Source organism: Tiliqua scincoides, chromosome 7 (genome assembly GCF_035046505.1).
Source record: "Tiliqua scincoides isolate rTilSci1 chromosome 7, rTilSci1.hap2, whole genome shotgun sequence".
In the NCBI taxonomy this organism is placed as follows: Eukaryota; Metazoa; Chordata; class Lepidosauria; order Squamata; family Scincidae; genus Tiliqua; species Tiliqua scincoides.
The window spans coordinates 25,270,869-25,295,068 of NC_089827.1; the positions used below are offsets into that span (position 1 = coordinate 25,270,869).

General features: G+C 42.3%; 1 protein-coding gene across 1 annotated transcript in view; it reads right to left on the reverse strand.

Moving 5' to 3' along the window:
- FBXL13 (F-box and leucine rich repeat protein 13) overlaps nucleotides 1-24,200 on the reverse strand; it is an 88,570-nt gene that overhangs the window by 24,864 nt on the left and 39,506 nt on the right. Inside the window, exons 10-13 of the mRNA XM_066633534.1 lie at nucleotides 23,295-23,347; nucleotides 18,617-18,717; nucleotides 14,499-14,628; nucleotides 4,398-4,496 (exon numbers count right to left, since the gene is read on the reverse strand). Of these exons, the coding sequence (XP_066489631.1) occupies nucleotides 4,398-4,496; nucleotides 14,499-14,628; nucleotides 18,617-18,717; nucleotides 23,295-23,347 (383 nt within the window). The remainder of the gene's footprint in view (nucleotides 1-4,397; nucleotides 4,497-14,498; nucleotides 14,629-18,616; nucleotides 18,718-23,294; nucleotides 23,348-24,200) is intronic.

Sequence of the window (24,200 nt, forward strand, 5' to 3'; positions counted from 1 at the left end):
GAGCAGTGAGGTGGCTAAGTTTGCAGAAGACACCAAACTTTTCCGAGTGGTGAAGACCAGAAGTGATTGTGAGGAGCTCCAGAAAGATCTCTCCAGACTGGCAGAATGGGCAGCAAAATGGCAGATGCGCTTCAATGTCAGTAAGTGTAAAGTCATGCACACTGGGGCAAAAAATCAAAACTTTAGATATAGGCTGATGGGTTCTGAGCTGTCTGTGACAGATCAGGAGAGAGATCTTGGGGTGGTGGTGGACAGGTCGATGAAAGTGTCGACCCAATGTGCGGCGGCAGTAAAGAAGGCTAATTCTATGCTTGGGATCATTAGGAAGGGTATTGAGAACAAAACGGCTAATATTATAATGTCGTTGTACAAATCTATGGTAAGGCCACACCTGGAGTATTGTGTCCAGTTCTGGTCGCCACATCTCAAAAAAGACATAGTGGAAATGGAAAAGGTGCAAAAGAGAGCGACTAAGATGATTACGGGGCTGGGGCACCTTCCTTATGAGGAAAGGCTACGGCGTTTGGGCCTCTTCAGCCTAGAAAAGAGACGCCTGAGGGGGGACATGATTGAGACATACAAAATTATGCAGGGGATGGACAGAGTGGATAGGGAGATGCTCTTTACACTCTCACATAATACCAGAACCAGGGGACATCTACTAAAATTGAGTGTTGGGCGGGTTAGGACAGACAAAAGAAAATATTTCTTTACTCAGCGTGTGGTCGTTCTGTGGAACTCCTTGCCACAGGATGTGGTGCTGGCGTCTAGCCTAGACGCCTTTAAAAGGGGATTGGACAGGTTTCTGGAGGAAAAATCCATTACGGGGTACAAGCCATGATGTGTATGCGCAACCTCCTGATTTTAGAAATGGGTTATGTCAGAATGCCAGATGCAAGGGAGGACACCAGGATGAGGTCTCTTGTTATCTGGTGTGCTCCCTGGGGCGTTTGGTGGGCCACTGTGAGATACAAGAAGCTGGACTAGATGGGCCTATGGCCTGATCCAGTGGGGCTGTTCTTATGTTTAACTCACATGGGATGGCAAAAAATGCACTAAAGCAAATCAATTTAAAAAACAAAGTCTCTTTGCTCCAGTGATTTAAAAACAGCCATGCTGACCTTTTGAAATGCACACAAAGGTAATCAGTCTCTCTCCAGGCACTTAGGCTTCACTAGGAGGCAGCAATCCCTCTCTTCACCAGGAGCCACAGTGAGGGAGAAAGAATGGAGGAGGTGATAATCACTGCTATTTAGCCTTCTTTCATGTGCTCAGGGGGAAGGGAGGAGTGAAGCCTGGAGAGAGGATTGATGGATTGTCAGCTGGCTGCCCTGTCTTGCATTAAGGAGGCTACTGTTAAACAGACTGTTTTCCTTTAATTTAAAGGATACTTCTCATCAGCGTTGATAGAAAAATCTGTGGATTTCCTCCCCTCCCCCCCTGAAAAATCCATGGATAATTAGGTTATACCTGTAATCACTTGCATGACCGTCTCTCTACAAAAGGAAAAGCAGTTTTTTTAAACTGTGATTTTAAAGTGATGGATTTTTTTCCCTTCTCCAGGAATCAAGCACATTACTTCTCATTTTCAATAGCCATTCGTGTTGAGTCAAATCCGTGTATAAACTATCAGTATACAACAAGGTTGGACCTATAGTTCAGTCAAGGGGTTACCTAGTGATGAGTAACTGTGGCCAAGCTCTCTGCCTAGGATGGATTACACTAGTGCAGCTGCTTTAGCTGGTGAAAGTTCCTACAGGTCCAGCCTATTTATACACAGATTTGACTCAACATGAATGGCCTCTGAAAATGAGAAGGAATGTGCTGATCCTTGGAGAAGGGGAAAAATGCATCCCTTTAAAATCAGTTTTAAAAACTGAACAGTCCTTTAACAATAGCCTCCTTAATGAGAGAGAGAGAGAGCAGCAGGCTAACAAGCCATCAATCCTTTTCTCTCCTGCACACCCCTCCCTTTCCCCAGCAAGTGAAAGAAAGGTGATCATTTTGCATTGGTGAAGGGAGGGGCTGAGTGAAGTGCTGATGGATTGTCTTCTTAATGACGAGGTCAGCAAGGCTGTTTTTCAATCACTGGAGCAAAGAAACTTTGTTTTTTAAATTGATTTGCTATAGTGCCTTTTTTTAATCCATGTGAGTGCTTGGAAAGGAACCCACGCGAATAATTAGTCTCAACCTGTATATGCCGAAAATGTAACTTGGGCCTCCGAGGAAAAAGCTAGCTCTAGCAACAGTCCCATACTGCAGACCTGATCTTCAGGGGGAGGGAAATCTGTCTAGAACACCTCCTCAGTCAAATAATCTTCCAACAGACCTCCAACAGCATGTCTTGAACGTAGTTTGTTGGTCCTCATTCAGTACATGGAGTCCTTGGGGGACCCCACTTCTTACTTCCCTGCATTGTGAAAAGCACTTATTTCCACTCTGTTTCTTCTTGTTTAACCAATATCAATCCATAAAAAGACCTGACATTTTATACCATGACCGCTTACATTCCTCAAGAACCTTTGGTGAAGGGCTTTTTCAAATTCCAAGTATTTGTGTCAATTAAATTGCTTCTGTTCTCATGTCTGTTGATACTCTCAAACAACTCTAAAAGGTTAGTGAGGCAGGACTCACTTCTGCAGAAACCATGCTGATTTTCCTTCAGCAAGGCTTGTTTTTCTATATGCTCCATAGTTTTATCTTTAATTATGCTTTCTACCGGTTTATCCATAACAGATGTTAAGCTAACTGGCATGTGATTCCTGGCTCTCCCATGGATTCCTTTCTAAAAATTGAAGTTACATCAATTCAGACTCAGCATTCTGATGCAGTACTGGGAATGCGTTATTCCTGGTATTAAAACTCACAGACATTACTACAGGTAGACCCTTGTTATCTGCGAGTGTTCCTTTCCTGGACTGGACTCCTCGTGGTTACCAAACTTCACATGAAATCAAATCACACAAATTTTGTGCACCACCAAACCCAGAATGCCACCAGAGCCTTGCTCCAGTCATGTCCGAAGCCATTCTGAGGCAGCCTCCACATGCCTCAGAAGAGACACCAGGGGTGTCATAAGGCCACTTCTGGTTTTTGGTGAAACCAGAAGTTTCCAATGCTTTCTGGGGCCTTTCCGAGGCCTATGGAGGCTGTGCCCAGCCTCCACATGCCTCAGAAAGGCCTCCGGAGGTCCTAGAACTTCTGATTTTCAGCTGAAAACCAGCCTTCTAGCATCTCCTGAAGCCATTCCGAGGCGTATGGAGGCCACACACAGCCTCCATGGGACTCAGGAGAGTCTCTTAAAGCAACTGGTGCAGAGCTCCAGTTGCCTCCAGAGGTTTCAGGTTGAGCCAAATCTGTGGATCCAAAATCCATGGATAAGTAGACTCAACCTGTACTGTACTTCATGGCAGCCATGAAGTTCTAAGCTTCCAATGACAAGACAGCATGAACATAGAGATCCCTCAGACCCCTCTCCACTATATTCCAGGCCACCTTTCATCAACTCAGGCAAGGTGCCCGATAGGTAGCATGGTAGTTGGTACACCAACAGAACCCCCAAAACCAAGTTCAGAATTACCAACACAGGCACAAACACTGAAAACCAGAGCTCATCTTGAATGGAGCCTTAGTGAGGAAGATGGACCTCATCAGTCCCTCTCCCTGATTCTCAAACAGTAGGAATGTATAGAATCATTCATGGCATCCACTGCTGAGGCATAGTAAGAGGTTACTACTCTCAGAATACTGGGGTCTGGGGTCTGCCCCATTCTTCTCTAAATCTTTAGTAAACAAGAGTATGCCAATCTTGTGCATTTGTCTTCCTTCCAAGTTGGTGGGTATGGGGAGGTGGATCAGAGATTCCTCTCAATTCACTTTCTCCAAGCAAATTGCCATCTGTGTGGCCGCTTCTGCTTAGAATGACTACTGAAAGACAATTGCAGCAAATCATAAAAGGATAATCCAAAAGCTAAAGACCTTCTAAACTATCCTAGCATATGTTAATTTAGAAATTATTTTGTAAACTGTTCATCAGGACAAGCCCATCCATAAGGCCACCTGAAGTTGTTGCCTCAGGCAGCAGATTGGCAGAGGGCACCCACTCTATCCACCAGTTTACCTCCATTGATCTTCTTCCTACCTGGAATGGAAAAGAAAGCGGGAGACAGAGCAGAAGTATGGAGGAGAGGAGAGTGATGGGCTAGAGTGTTGGAGAAACTGAGGCTAGCACATCACTCAGTAAAGGGGGGCAGCATTTGGCGAACAAAATCAAAATAGAACTCATTTTCTTTCAGAAAGTTTTGTGTACTTGTATTGTAACTTTTTGTGGATGAAATCACCAAAAGATCAGTTTCTATGGGAATAAAATGTGTTTCCCTCCCCCCATAATTTCTTACCTGAATGCATCTGTCTGTCAGCGTGGGCATTTCATTAATTATCAAGTGTTGGATCCCACTGCAACTGTCAGCAATGTTCCTGAAGCCTTCCACTGAGATCTGATTTTGACAAGCAGAACATTTTTTTAAAGTATAAATAATATAGCAAGAGATGTATGTCAATGACTATTTCCATAATGAGAGAAGAACTGATGTAATCTGTGACGATGCAGCACCACCAAATATATAATAAAGGACTAAAGAAGATTTATTTTGAATGACATTCAGAAAGAATTTGGGGATCATGCCCTCTCTGCCTCTATCACAGTGCATATCGGAAACTTCTGAAGTTTGTGAAACACCCTGGAAACACCAGTTCCAGATTCAGAAACACTTCCCATCCATATATAGAGGGTGTTCTGTTTAACAGAAATTTAAATACTAGCTTTCATTTCATTTATGGATGCTTGCTATTTCCAGTTAATAAGCCAAAGAAAGTAAATAAAAAAGTTAAAGTTCCAATGAGGCATACTTTAAATAAATAGCTGCTGTAGAGAATATTCTTCTATGTTCCCACTAAGGGCCAGGACAGATGTAATGCCAAATCACGGTTTGGCATTACATGAGTGAGCTTTGGACCCATGTGGTGTCTCCTCCCTACATCTTCGCATCATGCTCCCAACCATAGTTTACCTGCAAATTATAGTTGTAGAGTAGCAATTTTCAACCACTGTGCCCCCTACCAGCAGCACTCATTAGGATTGGGTCCTAAAACTCTGATGTATGTACATCAACAAGCCACAGATTAATGCATTCCCTTGTCTGTCATATATTGTTAATATCTGATTTCATGATAAACTCTGTCTGAGCTTTGAACTAAGTAAACTACCCTATACAGCAGCTATTTGCAGCCTTTGTTCATCTCACAGCACACTGACAAGGGGCTAAAATTGTCAAGGCTTAACCAGTTTACAGCACAATCCTATCTTGCACTGGAACAGGCAGGCCAGGGAGCTTGCGTTTTATCTAGTGTGAGATAGGATGCCAAAGTGGCTCAGGTGAAGGTAAGGGAAAACTCTTCCTCTTACCCCTGGGTAAGCCACTACAGCCCCAATGGGTTTCCTCGGACTTGCACCACCTCCTGAGCTTGAAGTCGCTCCACGCTGCTCGGGAATGGGGGTTGGGATCCAGCATAACTGCCAAGTCCCAGTCCCACTTCTCACTCCCCGCCCGCCCCAGAATTCCTCCCTCTCGCTTCCTCCCCACCCACCCCAGAACCTTGCCGACACAAGGCTCCCTCACTTACAGCATGTTTACGACCCTCCTGGGCTGGTACAAGGGACTTTTGCCAGCCCAGGACACTGTCAGGATTACGCCCTTAGTTATATAGCACTATAACAATTGTTTGGAGGAAAATGGCACCTTCCTCTCAGCATTGATTAAATACAATGCATTTATTGCATGAAAACAACATGGGATAAATGTTCTCATTTCTTGATATCTGTAAACATTATATGTACAGTATTTATAATACATATATACATTTACGTATACATATATATATTTATATGTTTGTATTAATGCTTCTTCTTCTTCAGTAGTGTTTGTTCTGTATGGTGGTGGGGTCCACTATTCTGGATTTTAGTCACCATTTCTCTTGGTCGTGGGCTTGGTCCGGTTGTAGGCAGGTGATTTTCATGTCGCCATGCGGCATGTCAAGCCAGCACTGTTTCGGTCAGCCCTTTGGTCGTTTGCCATTGACTTCCAACTGAAGGCCAGCATGTCATCACTGGTGTGCAGAACGTGGCAGTACCATGTAAGCCAAGCTTCTCTCATCTTGTTGGTGATCAGGGCGACACTGTATCGCTGTTGGATGTCATTGTTGCGGATGTGGTCGAAGCGAGTGATATCACTGATCCAATGCAGCGTCTTTATCTCCATGATACTGAGGTAACATTCAGTTTCTTTAATCACTGGCCAACATTGAGTGCGACTGGCCGGATGACTGTCCAATAGATCTTTAAGACAGTCACTGATCTTCTTGTTGCAAAGGACGCTGGTCATCGTACACCACTTTATCCAAGCTGTGTTTACTAGCACAGTTGTCTCGTGACTCAGGCTGTGATCAGCATACAATAATTTGTATTATAATACATTACAATTTGTATTAATGTTTATATGTTTATAAACAAAAGGCGCTTTTGTGCCACCATGGGAGTTGGGAGGCTGGTGCACAGATGTGTGCCAGCCTCTGGAGGCCAAATCTGGCCTCCACTGCACCAGCAGAGGGGTAAGTACATGCCAGCTGAGTCAGGTGGGTGCAAGGGTTTGGGGAGGGCGGGAGGGATGGTGGAATGGGGGCATTCTGGGGAGCTGGGCAGGCTGGCGGCAGGCAGGCCTGTGGTAGGACCAGGATCAGGCACTTAGACCAGATCCTAACCCCCCCTCCTCCTGGGTGGTCCAGCCTTACACCAGGGCACTCAGATCTGCACCACCTATTTAGGTGGCGCAGATCCGAGTAGGCCCATAGAGGCAGCTGCTGCGTGACGCAGGGTAAAGGGAATGAATTCCCTTCACTCCAGGTTGCTGCAACCTAGTACAACTCTGCTTTCGGCTTCATGGTAGGTTAGGATTGAGCTATAAAAAAAATTTCTCCACCTTTCCCTTGCCAAGGCAAATGCCAAAGGCAAGATGTGTATAAACATAAAATATATAAAGGTTTTTATTTTTATGTAATCTTCCATATAATGTTTAACAATGTCTTATTTGATTCTGTCGAACCTACACCATAAAAAATTCCTTAGTTAAGTAAATTTGCAATTTATGGACTGTTAACAATAAGCTATTTTGCTTCCATAAATAACTTGCCTTAGGTAACACATTCTCTCTTGCTTTTGTTCTCTCTGGGCTGCCTGAGTGATGCAAAGTTATTGGAATTTAAGAACCAATGCCAAATGGACAATTTATTAAACAGAGATAACAAGAAATCTTTCAGATGGTATAAAATTTAGAAGCCAATGTCTAAGCCATTCTAATCTTTTTTTTGACCCAGGAAACTGTAAATATGAAAGAGAAGGTCATATCAAACAAATTTCAACTGATTCCCAAATGAGAGAACACAATATTCTTGAGAGAATACAAACAGATGGTATTAATTAAAACCGTTCCTGGCAAATCTAATGCTGGGAAAAGGTAAAGTAGCTCTAAGCAGGAGTCTGAGAATTGCAACAAAATTCTCAAAACATCAGTTTCTAAGGTTTTCCTATATCATGTGTTGCCTTTAAGATTGGAATATACAATATTCAGATTGGATATTAGTTTTTTTGAGTTCTGGTATGTTGTCCTGGTATTTATGAATGCGAATCTTTCTTTAATTAGTATTCTTTAAGTGTTGGCAGTACACATACTATAATGTAAACTAGTGAGAGGAGGCTGGAGGGTTTGGAGAAGGGCAGATCGGGGTGGTCCAGGGCTGAAATGGGGCAAGGGGGCGGAAAAGGAGCAGGGAGGCTATTGGTGAGGGTGGATTAGGCAGCGATGGCACACACCACATCACAATCCCTCCAATAGCATCCTTCCTGCCCCCCCCTTTGGATTTGCACCAGCAAAATAGTTGGTTCAGGTCCAAGGAGACCCACTGCAAGGCTTATGCAGGAGAAAGGGAGCTTAAATTCGCTTTCCCTTCCAAAGCCTCCCACTCGATTCCCCTTGCTGGATAAAGCATGTACCTCTTCTGCCCAGTTGTACCAACAGGGTAGAAGGATAGGATTGGGCAAAAAAGTAGTTCACTGAGTAAAATGCAGGGCGGGTGGGTGTGGTAGTACAGAGCGACTACACATGAAAATAGAAACTGTCTGCTCCAGTGGATGTCAGGAGCTCATTCTAAAGAAATCTGTATAATTGGCCAAAGGCTGCTATCCTATTAACATCTTTGATATAGGTGGGCAAACCCCGGTCCAGGAACCATTTGCCGCCCTTGGTGTCCTCCAATCCGGCTCATAGGGAGCCCCAGTCTCCAATGAGTTTCTAACCTGTTGAAAACTGTTGGAGCCTGTGCTGGCCTGTAACTGCCAGTTCGACCGCCAGACGCGAGCCCTGGGTTGAGTTAGAGCAAGGCCTTTTATAGTTTCTGTGTGTTTTCTGCATTTCCCTGGGTATTATTTTAATCCTCCCCCCAATTGCCTTTGAACAACTTATGACTCCATGTGTTTCTGGCTTGGTCTATATGTTTTAACTGTGCAAGAGGACTGTGGCAAACAGTTCATAGTTCTTATGTGGTTCTATATGTCTGTATTATAGTTCTCATGTGTATTATAATAAGTTCAGTAAAATTTATTCATTCATATAAGTTATGATTATTATTATTATTAACAGTATTTATATACCGCTTTTCAACTAAAAGTTCACAAAGCGGTTTACAGAGAAAAATCAAATAACTAAATGGCTCATCTCTAATGTATTCATTTATGTAAATTTATTCAAATTTGAAATGTAAATTAATTCTTTTTCCCCCACCCCTGACACAATGTCAGACAGATGATGTGGCCCTCCTGCCAAAATGTTTGCCCACCCCTGATCTATGAACACATACATTAGATTTTGATGAGGCTGCTGTGTATATCTTGGGATGCATGACGGCAATCTAAATATTTCATAGCTGCATTTTGTAGTACATTTTCTTGGCCTCAGTTAAAATATTCTTGTTAAATATTAAATGGACCACATGTTGGAATTCTTGCCAATATATATATATCAGGAATATAGTAGGATCTCCATGTTTTGTACAAAATTTTAGATAAGAATAGGCAGAAGACTCCATAACTATACTCCAACTAAATTACATAGCTCTTCTAAAATAATAGGATTTCTGGTGAGCCTGAGAGCCAGAAGTCCACATCAGGAAGGTTGACTGGAACACACTGCTGTCTTGGATACTTTGGGCTTTTGTGGCCTTTTTCCTGGTCAGAAAATATAGGATAGGCAAAATTGCTAGTTTAACATTGCCAGCAGCCTCTGATAGCAGAGTTGTGATCATATACACATTGTTGCATTTAGGCCAACAAAGAGAATCTGAGTTTGTCTCCTCCTTCTCTACAGCTGACATGAGCCTGCTTATCCCAATAGTAAAAGAGACTCTTCATGTAATAATGGAACCATTTTCTACCCATACTACATGACTTTCTGGCTGGTAAAGGATTAAGGGACCACTAAGGGGATTGATCACCTCCTGCTGTGCTCTGGTATTAAAGCAGGGACTACAGGTTTTGAGTTAAACAGGGACAGGCTTACTACTAGTCCCTTTTGAACGATCTTCTTAAAGAGCTTTGACAAAACCACTATGCTAAGGGGATATGTTAGCAGATGCACTTAGGCTGGGATAGTGACGTGTGGTAAGGTTCAGGCCCAGGGAGGCAATACGTACTCACTCTCCCCTTCCTTCTCCCTTAAACTCAGATTCTGAAACACCCACTCTCTCTCCCCCCACCCCAGAAAATTAAAAAAAATTTCACCTCTTCTTCCCTCACTCAGAGCTCGGGAAATCTCAGCACAGGTACCCTGAAGCAACCAAAAAGCTGGCTCTCCTGGTGCTATGCAGAGTGGTTGTTTGTGCAGGTCCCCTGCTTTTTCATGGACTTTAAAAAAAAAGAAAGAACAAAAAGGGAAGCAACTTTTCCCAATTCCTCCCCAGAGCTTGCTGATGTAGGCATCCTACTATTTTTTAATTGGAAGCCAGCCACGCTGCCATTTGTTTTGTTAATTGGAATACACCCATGATTACAGCCTAAGCTGCTGGAGGCAAATCTTCCTGCAGCCTCCCCTACAACTGTTGACACAAAGACTGTCTTTTTTTTATTAGGCAAAGAGCGGTAGCTCTCCCTGGTCACTTTAATTGCACAGGCATCCCTGCCTCTTTTGTCTCTTGCAAGCCATCATTGATTGGCAGCTCTCTTTGTTCCCTCTCTGTTTGTGTGTGTGCTACTTTAAATGGACTGTGCACTGGAGAGGAAAGGAGCAGCTTGGGAAAGGCAAAAGGGGTGTGTGTGTGTGTGTGTGTGTGTGTGTGTGTGTATTAAACTTCTTGGGCAGCTTGGGAAAGGCAAAAGGTGTATATATATAAAACTTCTTGGTTACTTTTTGTTTTTGTTTTTGCTTGCTAGGTTAGATGAGTCCCCACCTCCCCTGACTGCACCTCAGTGCGTTGGGGAGGTATCTGCAGAATTTATTTGCATTGTCACAAGCCACTTCTCCTGAGGACTTCCCAAGAAGTAGTCTTCCCAAGAAGGACTTCCCAAGAAGTAGTCTTGGATTAACAATTGTTTATTTTCTAAGCTCTTTTTTTAATTAGGAGTGTCCAAAAAGTGATCTAAAGTTGTGTCCTGTTTTACACTAAGCCTTTTGTATTCTTCCATTCTTATAACTCCTGGCTCCCAGCCAATGCAGTTTGTCACATTACTCAATCATTCTTCATCCCAACTGAATTCCTCACTCTGAATATGTTCAGATTTTCCTTTAAAATAGGAAAACAGAGTGAAACCAATCACCCTTCCTGTGAATCCAGCAAGAGAAGAAATCTAGAATGTTGACTATAGCTTAAGATTTTTCTTTTCTGTTCTCTTTATGAAGCATTGTGAACTATGCACTGACCTTTGTGAACTTGTTTTCTTAAAGAATAATGCTTTTTGTATAAGTCACGGCTCTCTAAAACCTAGCCCATGGGCTGGATCCAGGGTTTGGAAAAACCTCCCCACCATGAGTGGGGCTTACTGTTCTGCATCCCTGTGCCCAGATCAGCTTGAAAGAAATGCAGCGCCTCAGCAGAAGGGTAAGCGCAGCTCGGGACTTTTCCGGGACACAGTGGTTTCCAGTTTGGAGACCACTGATATAAATTAAAAAGTTTGTCTTTGTCTAAGTAGAGTAGGCCTGGATACAATGTCTACAGGACACGATCTTATCAGGTGTTTTCTGGTTGGAATAATTTTTTTTCCAACATGTGTGAGCTTTTTCAGAAAAACAAATAATTGTTGACAGTGTCAGAGAATTGTTTTGGACCTGATATTTTCAAAGTCACCATCAAATACTGTGTCTTAGTCTGAGGCTTGTCTGTTAGACAGAGTCTGCGGGATTCAGAATGGGCAAGTGACAGCCAACACTTTCCAGGCCTTGTCATCCATAATTAAATAAAGAAGAATATTAGAGGGGAAAACCAAAGTCTATCTTTGGGTAAATCCTGAATTAATTTCAAACATGGTATTGTCAGTTGAAAAAAAAAAATCAGTTCCTCCAAGGGTGATATCCAACACTTCATACTGTAATAGTTAACAGGTGAGACTGATTCCTGTTATAAAACTGGATACACAGTACTGGCAGGTTGAGAATAGGTCTTACATATTTCCTTAAACATTTTTAAGGAATATGTTTAACATATTTCTTTTCCTTACCCCTTTCCTTTCATATAACTTTGTTATGTTGTCCACCTTATATGACTGGAAATGTCGCATATCTATTCAGTAAAAGTATAGGAAGGCATTTGCATTTATTAAAATTCATCCTTTTCCTTGCATGTAATTAACTCAAAACATATAATGGACAAGGAGCAGATCAATATAATGATTCCAAGTACCTTTTTTTACACTCATATTCAAAATGTATAACTTTACTATACAGGTGGAACCTCTTTTATTTATGTAATTTTTATTCGTGAATCTGACTCAAAACGGGTTCCCAGGACCTGCATGGAGCCAGACTTGGCCCCAACAAAGCCCTCCAGAAAGAGGAAGTTTCGCCCCAAAACAAGAAGTGCCCCTCTAGGACCTCTGGAGGCCTTTCTGAGGCCCGTGAAGGCTGCATGCGGCCTCCACAGGCCTCAGAACAGCTCAGGATGTGACCAGAGCAAGACTCTGGGCATGTTCAGAGCTTGGTGGAGCCCGAATTTCATGTGACTTAGTTTCATGCAAAATTTGGTATTCACTGAGTTCCAGGAATGGAACCCTTGCGAATAACGAGTCTCCACCTGTATAGTAAAGTTAACCTCCACCTGTTGGGCCTAAATGGTCCTGATCTGGATTGGAAAGCACTTGTACCGGTATTTTCAGAAAAAAAATGCAGGGTCAAACAACATGATTTAACATCAGGGCTAGTTCAGCCCTTGAACAAGGAAGTGCCCATTATATCAAGCAGCCCATTATCAGATATTTTTGCATCATACTTCTGTGTTTATAGTTCCAGATCACCAATCGCTGAGGATCAGAGGTGGCTTCAGTGGGGAGAGGTACCAGGATGTGAGCAGGGGAACCAAAGCCCTGGCTGATCTGCCTGTCCAAGCATTGGTTGCAATGGGACTCATGGCAGCCTATAAGTTGACTTACAAAGAGTGCAGTCCTAAGTGTGCCTTGGGCCGGCACAAGTCCCTTGCACCGGCCCAGGAGGGTCGCAAATGTGCTGTAAAGCACCTTTGCGCCTCCTGAGGGGTTGGCTGGGCCAGCACAGGGACATACACCAGCTTGCAGAGGCTGAATCCAGCCACTGTGCCAACTTGGGGAGAGAGTGTGGCATTGGCTGAGCTCAGCCAATGCAGGGATCTGGGGTGGATGAGGAGGAGGCAGGAAGGGCGGGCGGAGGGTGATCCTGGGGGTGGGTGGCCGGGTGGGGAGCAGGAGGGAGGGCTGGGACTGGCTGTTATGCTGGATCCCAACCCTGTTCCCCAAGCAGTGCAGAGCAGCTTCAAGTCGCTCTGCTCTCCTTAGATTTACGCCATCTCTGGAGGTGGTGCAAGTCCAAGAAGACCCATTGGGACTGTGGTGGCTTACCCAGGGGTAAGGGGAAAAGTTTCCTCTTGCCTCTGGCTGAGCCACTTCAGGCCCCAATCTTGCGCTGGATACAGTGCAGGCCTCCTAGTTTGCCTGTTCCAGCACAAAATAGGATTGCGCTGAAAAATCTAGAGGCACAAGAGGAGGACTAGAATGCTCCGACTCTTGTGCCAGGCCAATGGAATTCTCAACTGGCCCCCTGGAACAATGACTATTGGCTTTTAGGTAGAAGATTGGGGGTAAGAGCTCATGCAGACACTTCCTTCTCCTCCCTTTGAAGCTAATATGGCATCACTCAGCTAGCATGCATTCAGGATCAGGGGGAGGAGAAACGTTTCCTGGTCACTTCGCCATGTCTCATTTCTGGAGAAAGCAGATGGAATAGCGTGAGGTGGACAAGCTGGAGTGGAGAACCAGGGCAAACTGGAGGGCAAGCCATGGCAGAGGATGCACATGTGCAAAGAGGTCCAATACAGCCTTTTCCATCCTCGTGCCAGCCTTGCTGGGGAAGGAGCTAAGCCTGAAGATATGCTCAGCAAACCCTGCAACACCCTAGGTTCTAATTACTGATTTTAAGAGGTACTTAGATATGCCCTGTTTTAGTCCTATTCTACAAGTAATGTAGGAGGGATGTGCTTCAATGTTGTATATCCTTACACACACAGCAGTGGAATGAACATATATGGAGCAGTGGGCAAGAATCTTTGTGCACATGCTTGGGAAAAAAAGATTATTTGGGTAAAAGGCTCATAAAGTAGAGTACAAGGGCTGCCATGTTTTAAAAAGTTTGGAAACACTGCCAAACAGAGCAAGAGATAATATCTATGTATAAAGTCCTTTACTGACTAGTATAAGCAAGTTGCCATGCCATATAGACACAAAACAAGGAAATGGAAGTTAGAAAGTTGATTGGCAAATTGATTTCCTTTTCAGGACATTTTGTCTTGTACAGAGATCTTTATTTGTTGTTTTCTTGGGCACAGAATATTCTTAGGTCTGCAGATCTGGAATTTCACACTGTATACATGGAAGCAGCACAGCACAAAGCAAGCATAACTCCACCCCCTGAAAGTAATGCACGCTTTCATTATGCAATAAAGACTCGTTTATAGTTCAACACCCACTGGAAAAAAGCCAAAAGCCTATAGTGCTATTCCTCAGGAAAATTTAAGCAGCTGTGGTAATGTAATTTAAAACCTCTCAAAAGTTTGCTGCAAAGCTTATGCTGCTTTAGTATGCCATGAGTGCTGGGTGCCGCCTGTCCTCTAAAGGATTCCCTTCCCCACATTATGGAAAAGAAAACTGAAATGCAAACCTGGAGGCAGCCCGAAATATCTAGATAGATGAGCTTGTGGCATCCTCTTCCAGAGCCGAGGTAATGTAAACCTTTATCTGTGAATTTTCTGCAATAAGCTAAACTTAAATATTGTAAGTTGGGGAAGCCCCTTTACCAGATAAAAAAAGAAGAGAAGTACAGTTACTACAATTGAATGCACATTTTTGCTGCAAGTTGATACTGTAGCTAAAATGCTTTCTAATAACGTGCATGAATGCAAAGTTTTAAACAATAGTTTTTTCTTTGTCTGAATACAAAGGATGTTATGCTTCATTTTCCCCTGTTGTTTACATTTTTTCCTAACTCCTAGGTACATACATATATTTTAAATAAAACCTGATTTTAAAATAATTTTGCTTGGTTGCAAATTTGTGCACTAAGTTTAAAATACTATGTATAAATTTTTAACAATGTTAAGAGCAAAGTTGTAGAATTAACTTCGCATTGCTATAACTAGATGTTTGTGTACAGAAGCATACATACTTTTCAACTGTCCCTGTTTGTGTAATAGTTTCTATAATATTTGAAGCAGCTTTTCTTTCAGCAGCAAAAACACAAAGAAATAATGCAAAAGACTAAAGCTGCAATGCTGTGCACAGTACCCATTGAATACAGTAGAACTTAGGAGTACTTCAGAGTAAATATGAATTGGATTGCACAACTTTTAACTATAGAAAAGACATTATGATTTATATTCAATGAGACAAAGTGGATTATACAATATACAAGGCAAATGTGTACTCTACACTGTTTACATCATCTTGTATGACTTTTATAATACAGATTAACACATTAGTATACTAAGGACAATATTTTTCAATTATATTCTAGCTGAAATAAGTAATGCAATCCCTCAATTATCAGAAATGAAAGCTTGCAGAAAGAAAATTACAACATATCACTAGGAGCAGGGACAGTCTGCAAGAGATTTAAGTTTAGAAAAAGCATTTTATGAGAGCTTCACAAGTCAGCAAAAACTAGGCATTTAAGGGTTGGGAACACCCACATTGATGAAAGCATGACATCATGGCCACTACTTGTAAGGCTTTGTGTTCCAAATTTATGAGAGAAATAATTTCTATGGGCCAAATTTGAAGAATAATATGGATAGGAAACTGAAATATTTACTTTGATGCTAAGACAATCATGAAAATAAAACATGCACATTTTTCAAGGAGAAGATAAAGGCTAAGATTGTCAAATACTTCTATCTACATTAGAATGCTGTTATAGGCCAATATGGTCCACCCTGTGATTTTTTTTTATCCACCTTGACCACTCTCACTATCCAAACTCTCTTGTTCCTTTAAACAACTCTGCCCTTTCTCCCTTGTAGCCCGTTACACCACTTTCTCCCAAAATACCTCCATGACGCTATCTCTTTTACTTCATTCAACCCTCTCCTCAAAACTCAAGTTTGTCCATGAAACGGTTTGCACAATCCTAATCCCAATAACCTACTGGATCTAAAATGCACATGTATTCTTCCCATTTCTCTGTTTCCATTTATTTATTTTTCACATTTTTATACTGCCCTTCCTTCAAAGAGCTCAGGGCGGTGTACACAGTTGCTCCCCTCCTTTTGTCCTCCCAACGACCCTGTGAGGTAGGTGAGGCTGAGAGACTGGCCCAAGGTTACCCAGGAAGCTTCATGACTAAGGGGGATTCGAACCTGAATCTTCCAGGTCTAAGTCCACCTCCCAAACCACTACACCACTCTGGCTCTCATTCCTTCCCCATCCTTTGTTATCTCCCATTTGTTTATTTCCAAATTGTAAGCTCCTCAGGGAACAGACATGTGCGCTCATTCTTTATAAAGCACCATGTAAAAGGGATGGGCAAGTCTGACTTGAGTCGTGAGTCTCCGCCCCGCGATTCAAGTTGAAAATGAGTCCTAATGGGGGGACTTTTCAAATCAACCAGAGTGGTTTCACAACTTGAAAAGACTTGAGCCTCGAGTCATTCCCTTTAAATAGTCCGCCACAGCTCCAAGGAAAAAAATGGGGCATCCATTTCCATTGGCACACGAGGTTTATATTCCAAACAGCATATTCCCTGGCCCTCCTAATGCTTTTGAAAGGCATAAAAAACATCACTTCCAGTTATATAGAAAAAACTGGAAGTAAATTTTTTTTTTTTTTTTGCCTAAACAGCCATTCTGAGGCCTGCAGGGGCTGCAGGTGGATGTGTGTGGCTTCTGCAGGGCTCCTCCATAGGCAAGAGGAGCACAGCTCCGGGGAGGGGGGGGCACCAGGAGCCCTCCTGCATCTGCAGTCAAGTGAAAATGTGGATACAGGATCTGCAGATAAGCCCTCCCTATATTTCAAGTAGTTAATGGTCTGCATAAGTGTTTCCTGATGGTCAGTCTTTTCTGTCACAATTGGGTTAATCTTTCTAAAATGACTGAGGGCCCAAACAAAACAAACTTTCCAATGACAATGCAGTCACAATGCAGCCCCCCCCCCCCCAGATAAGGGAACCAATGCTCTGTTATCTTGAGGAGGCCTCTATAACTACCCCCAACCTCAGAATGCAGTGCACACCCTATTGCCACAGCTGCATCAATGCTGGAAAGCTGGATAGAATTGGGCCCTAAGTCATGTTTAGTCAACTTTTGCATCTGTTAGTAATGATGCCTCTCTTGCAATTATCATAGCTAAAGATATTCTGGGCACCAAGCCAAGGTCACATGTCTGGATGAGGTTACATCTCAGGGGAGATGAGGTTACATCTCAGGGGAGTTGCATCATACTCCCCCCCCCCCCAAAAAAAAAGTTGTATAAAAGGGACTTGGAAATGCCATTAGTTATGCATCTGGCATTGGTGTAGGTGGCTGCAGATATGCTACACAGCTTGCCCATGAGGGGAATGCATCCACAGGAGGTGGTGCCACTTTTGTTTTGGGAGACATAAGAGCACTGTATTTTATTCTGTCTGCCTGTTGCTTGTTCAAAGCTAATAAATACTGGTTTCTGTCTTCCTCCCATTGGTCTGGTCCATTGCTTCTGTATCCAAAAAGAATCTTGCCCTTCTGGCAATACAACTTCATCAACACTAGGAGAACACTAGGTGAAAGCAACAGCTTTACCTTTTAGTCAAAATGTACTAGTCAACACCTAGCATTTCTTTTCTCCATATTTCTCTTTCAGCTCCATTATATGGCCAGTAGTGTAATTTCATTCAGATTTTGTTTTGCTAGCATTGACATACTTTTCACGTAAAGACTAAAAAATTAAATAAGACACCATATATTCCAAATGAAATAGGGCTCAGTTGAAATAAACTTCCCAAAACATTTTATCTCAATATTTTTCTGAAATAATTTTTTTCTACCTGTCTAGCTTCCTCCCCACTTTCAAAGGCCTTTCTGGAATTTTTTTTTTTCCCTTGGAAGAATGCTACAGAGAGGTGCTATGCTAGTGCCTCCATCTTCTAACACTCATACTTGGCATTCAAGTAGCAATACTCAATTATGAGCCCCTTTGCAACTGTGATCAGCTGCAGGCACAATGCCAGTTTTTGTTGGGACAACAGCAACTTATATACAGAATGATGTCACTATGCCAGCAATCAAACTGAGGTCAAAATAAGTTACTTCAGAGGAAGGGCAATATCTATTAAGGAAGCATGTCACTCACTCTGAATAAGCTTTGCCCTTCAATAATATTATAATATAGCCACAGCTGACTGACTGACTGACTGCCTGGTACTGTAAAAGTAACTTAAAAGGACTATTTTTGAAACAAAAAGTGGCACAGAAGCTGTAGCTGAGCAAGGTAAAATGGGGAGGGGGGCACACCAACTGCCACTGCTTAGTCAACAACTCACTGGATAGTCTTTAACAAGTCACTTTCAGCCTAAGTTGTAAAATGAAGATCATCATTACTTACATACTAAACAGAGTTGGATCTTAACAAAACAAATGAAATTTTAAGAAATCTTATACTATGTTTTAAGCTTTGGAAGTTATTGTACTTTTATTTGTACTCTATCTTCAGAAAACATTATTTTGTAATGCTGCAGTTCTCTGGAAATACTGCAGCTATACCTCACAGATTAAAATTTAAATGTCTTTATGAAGATCAACTTGCATTTACCTTGACAGAAGTCGTAGTGTTCCATTTGTGATATCTGTGTGAGATAAATTTAAGTAAAGGAGAGCTGGGCAACCTTCAGATACAAGTCTCATTAATTCATCCTATGTAATAAAGAAAAGTACAAATGGAATTGGTTTGATTTTTTTTTAAGTAGGACATCAGGACATACCTCTATAACATAATTATTTTTGACACTTGTCCAATGTAAAGTGTCATGCTTAGAAATTGAATAACAGTTGCATGCTCAATTCATAATGCAGTACAATCTACTGCAATCAGATTCTGGACATAATAAAATGTATCAGCACAGCTAAAATAACTGGAAGGATTATGCACTTTAATCAATATACAATAATTTAAGTAATTAGCTACAGCTATGTAAGTTGCTATAAGCAAAGTAATTTGTTCATATATTTATCTTTTGCTTTTATATTGATTTAGAAAATGTATTGCATATTTATGAAATAACTGGGGAAATACCTCGCACTGTGACTCTTCCTAGCACTTTGCAACAGGTTCCCTCAGGGTTCTATCTTTTTGACAGGGATGGTCAAGTGGCTTGATTCAAGTCGAGTCGAGTCACAAGTCTTCACTCCCCGTGACTCAACTCAAAAACAAGTTCTAAAGGGCGAACTTTCCAAGTCACCCAGAGCATATTTGAGACTCAAAAAAGTCACGAGTCTTTCCCTTTAAAAATCAGCTGCAGGTCCATGGAGAAAAACAGAGCTGCTGCCAGGATGCATGTGTCAGAGTTCTTCTTTAATACTCCCCTGATGTCCCATACCATCTGTAAACAAGGGGGGGGGTTAGGGTGGGATGGACTTCATGAGAGCGGGGACAGAAGCAGCAAGAGGGAGGAGGGTCATGTGCAGCAGCTGGGGGGCTTACCAGTATGACCCAATCCTTTGCAGCTCTACTCAGAAGTAGTCCCATTTGCGCTGGTCATTCAGTGAGGCTTCCTCCTCCCACATAACAATGGAGCCCAAAGAAGCCATGCAGTTGGAAAATGTGATCACTACAAACTGCCTTGCCCTAGCTTCCCCACATCCTTTCCCCCCCCTCCCTGGTTATCTAGCCAATTCTAAGAATCCCCTTGGGTTCCTCCTTCTGCCCTACCTCAACCAAAGAAAAAAATCAGACTGCCCATCCTTCATCTAATGATCATTGGTTCCTTCAAAGATGGACAAAAGAGCCCACTCCCACCTCCCCCCCTCGCTTGATGCAAAAGCAAAACAACCCTTCCCTGCTGCTCACCCAGTCTAAATGATAGTCCCACAAGATCTTTCATGCCACAAAAAAGTAAGGAAGCACACCCAGACACAGACAGACTTGAGTCTGCATGTGTGGGGCTAAGTGCTGAGTCAGTGCCCTCAGTCTTGAGTCAGTGCCTGAGTCAATAAAGCAGGTGACTCAAGTCTGAACAAGTCAGCAAAAAGCACATGCTTTCGTGACTTGGACTTGAGTCACCTGACTTGTTCCCATCCCTGCTTTTTGCCCATGATCCTTAACACCTAAATGGAGCCACTTGAAGAAGTCATCAGAGAATTTGAGCTGCAGCAAATTTGAACCTGGAAATGGACTTGAAGAGGGCTGAAAAACTGAAGCTCATTCCTGATAAAATGGAGGTACAGGTTGTGTCTCATTATTCTCTAGGGTTCCGTTCCTGGAATTCACGTGGATGGCAAAAAATGCACTAAGCAAATCAGTTTAAAGAACAAAGTCCCTTTGTTCCAGTGATTTAAAAACAGCCTTGCTGACATTTTGAAATGCACACAGAGGCAATCAGTCTCTCTCCAAGTGCTTAGGCTTCACTAGGAGGCAGCAATCTCTCCCTTCACCAGGAGCCCCAGCAAGGGGGAAAGAATGGAGAAGGTGATAATCATTGCCATTTAGCCTTCTTTAATGTGCTCAGGGGGAAGGAAGGGGTTTGCCTTCTGCCTGGCAAGAGAATGATTGATGGACTGTTAGCCGGCTGCCCTCTCTTGCATTAACCAGGCTATTGTTAAATGACTGTTTTCCTTTAATTTAAAGGAAATTTAAAGGATAAAGGAAATATCTCATCTTGTTGAGATAGAAAAATCTGTGGATTCCCCCCCCCCCCCAAATCTGTGGATAATTTATATCTGTAATCACTTGCATGATTATCTCTCTACAACAGTAAAAAGCAGCTTTTTAAACTGTGATTTTAAAGGGATGCATTTTTCCCTTCTCCAGGGATCAGCACATTCCTTCTCATTTGCAGGGGGCCATTCATGTTGAGTCAAATCAGTATATAAAAAATCAGTGTAGTTTGTAGTTCAGCTTCATAGAATGAATGTGTTCAGCCTATTCTGAAGTTGCACTCCCCCCTAAAGGAGCAGGTTCACCGTTTGAGGGTGAACTCAAACTGATTCAACTTTATCACTAGATGTCCAGGTGTTCACAGGAGCATGGAGTGCCCTCCATCAGCTGTCAACTTGACCCCTGGCCTGAAAGGGTAGCTAATTAGTTATCCATGCCCAATTAAATCCCAGACTTGACTACTGTACTGCACTGCACATGGAGTTGTGTCTGAAAACTGTTCAGAAACAGTAATTCATTCTGCTGCTGGGAGTGTGCTAACTGAGAATTGATGGTGGGAACATATCTAGGCTGTCCTTAAAAGAGCTTGACAGGCTTCTGAGCACAGTCCTAGGGGCTGGTGTTGACCTGTAAAACTGCATAACTTCAGACCTGAATAACTGAAGGAACACCTGCTTCTACATTAACCTGTTCACAAACTAAAATAATCCTCAGAGGCTCCTGGAAACTTCATTGCTGGAGAGGCTTGGCTGGTGCCTATGCTCTTATACTTTTAATGCCAATGGAAAAACATTTCTATTCTCCCTAGACTTTTAACGTTTTAATTGTGCTACTTTTCAAAACATTACTGCAATATCTTTATGCTTTTATTTTTGCAAACCACTTTGTGAAACATGTTGAAATTCTTTGATAAATACTGTAAACACACACACATATGCACACACACACACACACATTTTTCCCTGAGCATCAATCATGGTAATGCAGAACCTAATGAATACTGCTGCATAAGACAATTCATACTGTTTGCTATTCCTTCTGTCTGACTCTATGGCAATTCATTAATAAAGAAATTTTGTTTGTTTGTTCCTCTCACTGCCACAAGTCATTCCAGCAACCTGATTTTCAACTCTGTTTAGCTGTGAACTTTTTGCACTTGTTTATATCACTCATAATGTTATCTTTTAAGACTTCAACTACTGTATTCTACACCAGTAGATGTCTCTAATATACCTGCTCATAAGCCTTTGTTTTTACTCTTCCACTGAAAGATCCCTCCACCAGGGTAGAGGCAATCCCATCCTGCAATTTCTGCCAGCTATGTTGCTGCTGGTGCCACAAATAACAATTAGGATTAACTTCTTTTTCTCTCACCCTGTGGCACTTAAGGCCGCAATCCTAACCAACTTTCCAGCACTGACATAAGGACAATGCAACTCCAAGGTAAGGGAAACATTCCCTTACCTTGAGGAGGCCTCCATGACTGACCCTCAACTGCAGGATGCAGCATATGCCCCACAGGCACAGCTATGCCAGTGCTGGAAAGTTGGTTAGGATTGAGCCCTAAGGGACTTAATTATGATGGGAATTAAGTGATGCTGCACTAGAATCTTCATCAGCTATGATACTGCTGTTGCTATCACTGAAGGGCAAACAAGGAGCAGCAAAATGCCACTACCTTACTGTGTAGCTGTTATGACAGCATCACAACTTCCAGAGTCCTTCAATGTTAAAATTACAAAGAGGACCAGTTTGCTAGTCACAAAGAAAGCTCTGCTTTTTAATAGATAGTCTTATATTCTCCTCTAAACAAACTCACTACCTGAAAGACAGAACATGAGATAAGTTTTTTTCTTGAATTGACATTCTAATGGACAACAAAGATGTCCAAATATATGATGCATGCTGGAATTCCATTCTGGTATACATGACTACTAAACCAAGGTCTCCCTATCAACACACCTCCTGGTGTGGCATCCATCTGTCCATTTATTTAAATTTCTCTTTAATATTTGGACTGTGTCCATAGCATGCTGGATAATTAAGGGCCCAATCCTGACCTGTGCACACTGGCTCAGCACCAGGGTGCAATGTCACAAACACGCGGCCAGCCAACATGGGCACTGGCTCAGCACAAGCCGGCACTTAGCCAGTACCGGGCAGAGGATGGGCAACCACTTTCCGGAGTTCCAGGTGAACACCGGGCAGTGGAGAGGTGAGTGAGGGCATAGGGGAGGCATTCGGGGGAGACATGACAGGGAAAGGCATGGTGAGAGGGAGCAGGGCAGGAAGAGGTTGGGACCAACAGAGACTCTTGGCCTAAATGGCCTGCAGAGACTTGAGTAGCCCCATTGTGAGGCTACTTTCCTTATGCAGGGGAAGGGGACAAATGTCTCCTTTTTCCAAGGAGCCACTGGCGGCTACCCAGTATGCTCAGGATGCAGCAGTAGCCATTTTGGTGCCAGGCAGCTCAGGATTGTGCTGAAAATCACTGATACGCCTTTTAAAATAAAAATTTTACCTGTTGCTTCATCTGCAGGAACTGAAATAAGTATTCCATTAATTCCATCTGTCCAATTCTACAAAGGTATCTTGCATTTCCAATGTTCATACTTACATTTAACCCTTGGCATTCTGAGACATTTAACTCTTGCAAATTCTTACAATGACCTAAAATAAATATAAAAACAAATAGCTAGAATATTTGAAAAGAATGATGTGATATCCAGTAGCTTTTCGTAATATTGATTAAAATTGGCAGTATAAGGAAAAATAAACTTATAAAATACAATTACTGAAGTTTTAGAAACTTTGATCTTCTTACTCCCATGCTGAGAAGAGAATTAGGATTACTAGCCAAACACCTTTTACTGTTTCGACTTGGGGTCTTTGTCATAGGATGATTGTAAGGGTGCAATCCTAACCCCTTATGTCAGTGCTTTCCAATACTGGCATAGCTGTGCCAATGGGACAGGATGTGCTGCATCCTGTAGTTGGGTAGCACTCACAGAGGCCTCCTCAAAGTAAGGGAATGTTTGTTCCCTTACCTCAGAGCTGCATTGCGCTTATGTCAGTGCTGGAAAACACTGACATAAGAGGTTAGGATTGCACCCTAAAATATGAGACAAACCAACTATTATCACAGACAGCAATGTCATGAAATCTTATGCTGCAGGCAATACTGGAACTGTAGGAGAGCATAGAAAGGTAAATATTTGTAATTTGGTAAAAGGCAATCACACTTTCTTTCAACTTAGGTAAGCTCTATAACTTGTGGTATATTTAATGAACAAATTTGATATTTATTGTACTGTAGTGGTATTTACATGATATCAGAATGGAACTTATGTGAACTGAACATCTTATATCTTCTCTGAAGTGGAAAGCATTCCATTATTGCCTCAGCCAAAATATTTTTCAAGATGTATACTAGAAATAATTTTGATAATAGCAGCAGTTTTAATTTTTTATCTTCACAGAAATAACTTTCTCATTTTTTTTTCTTCCACTATAGGATTCCACA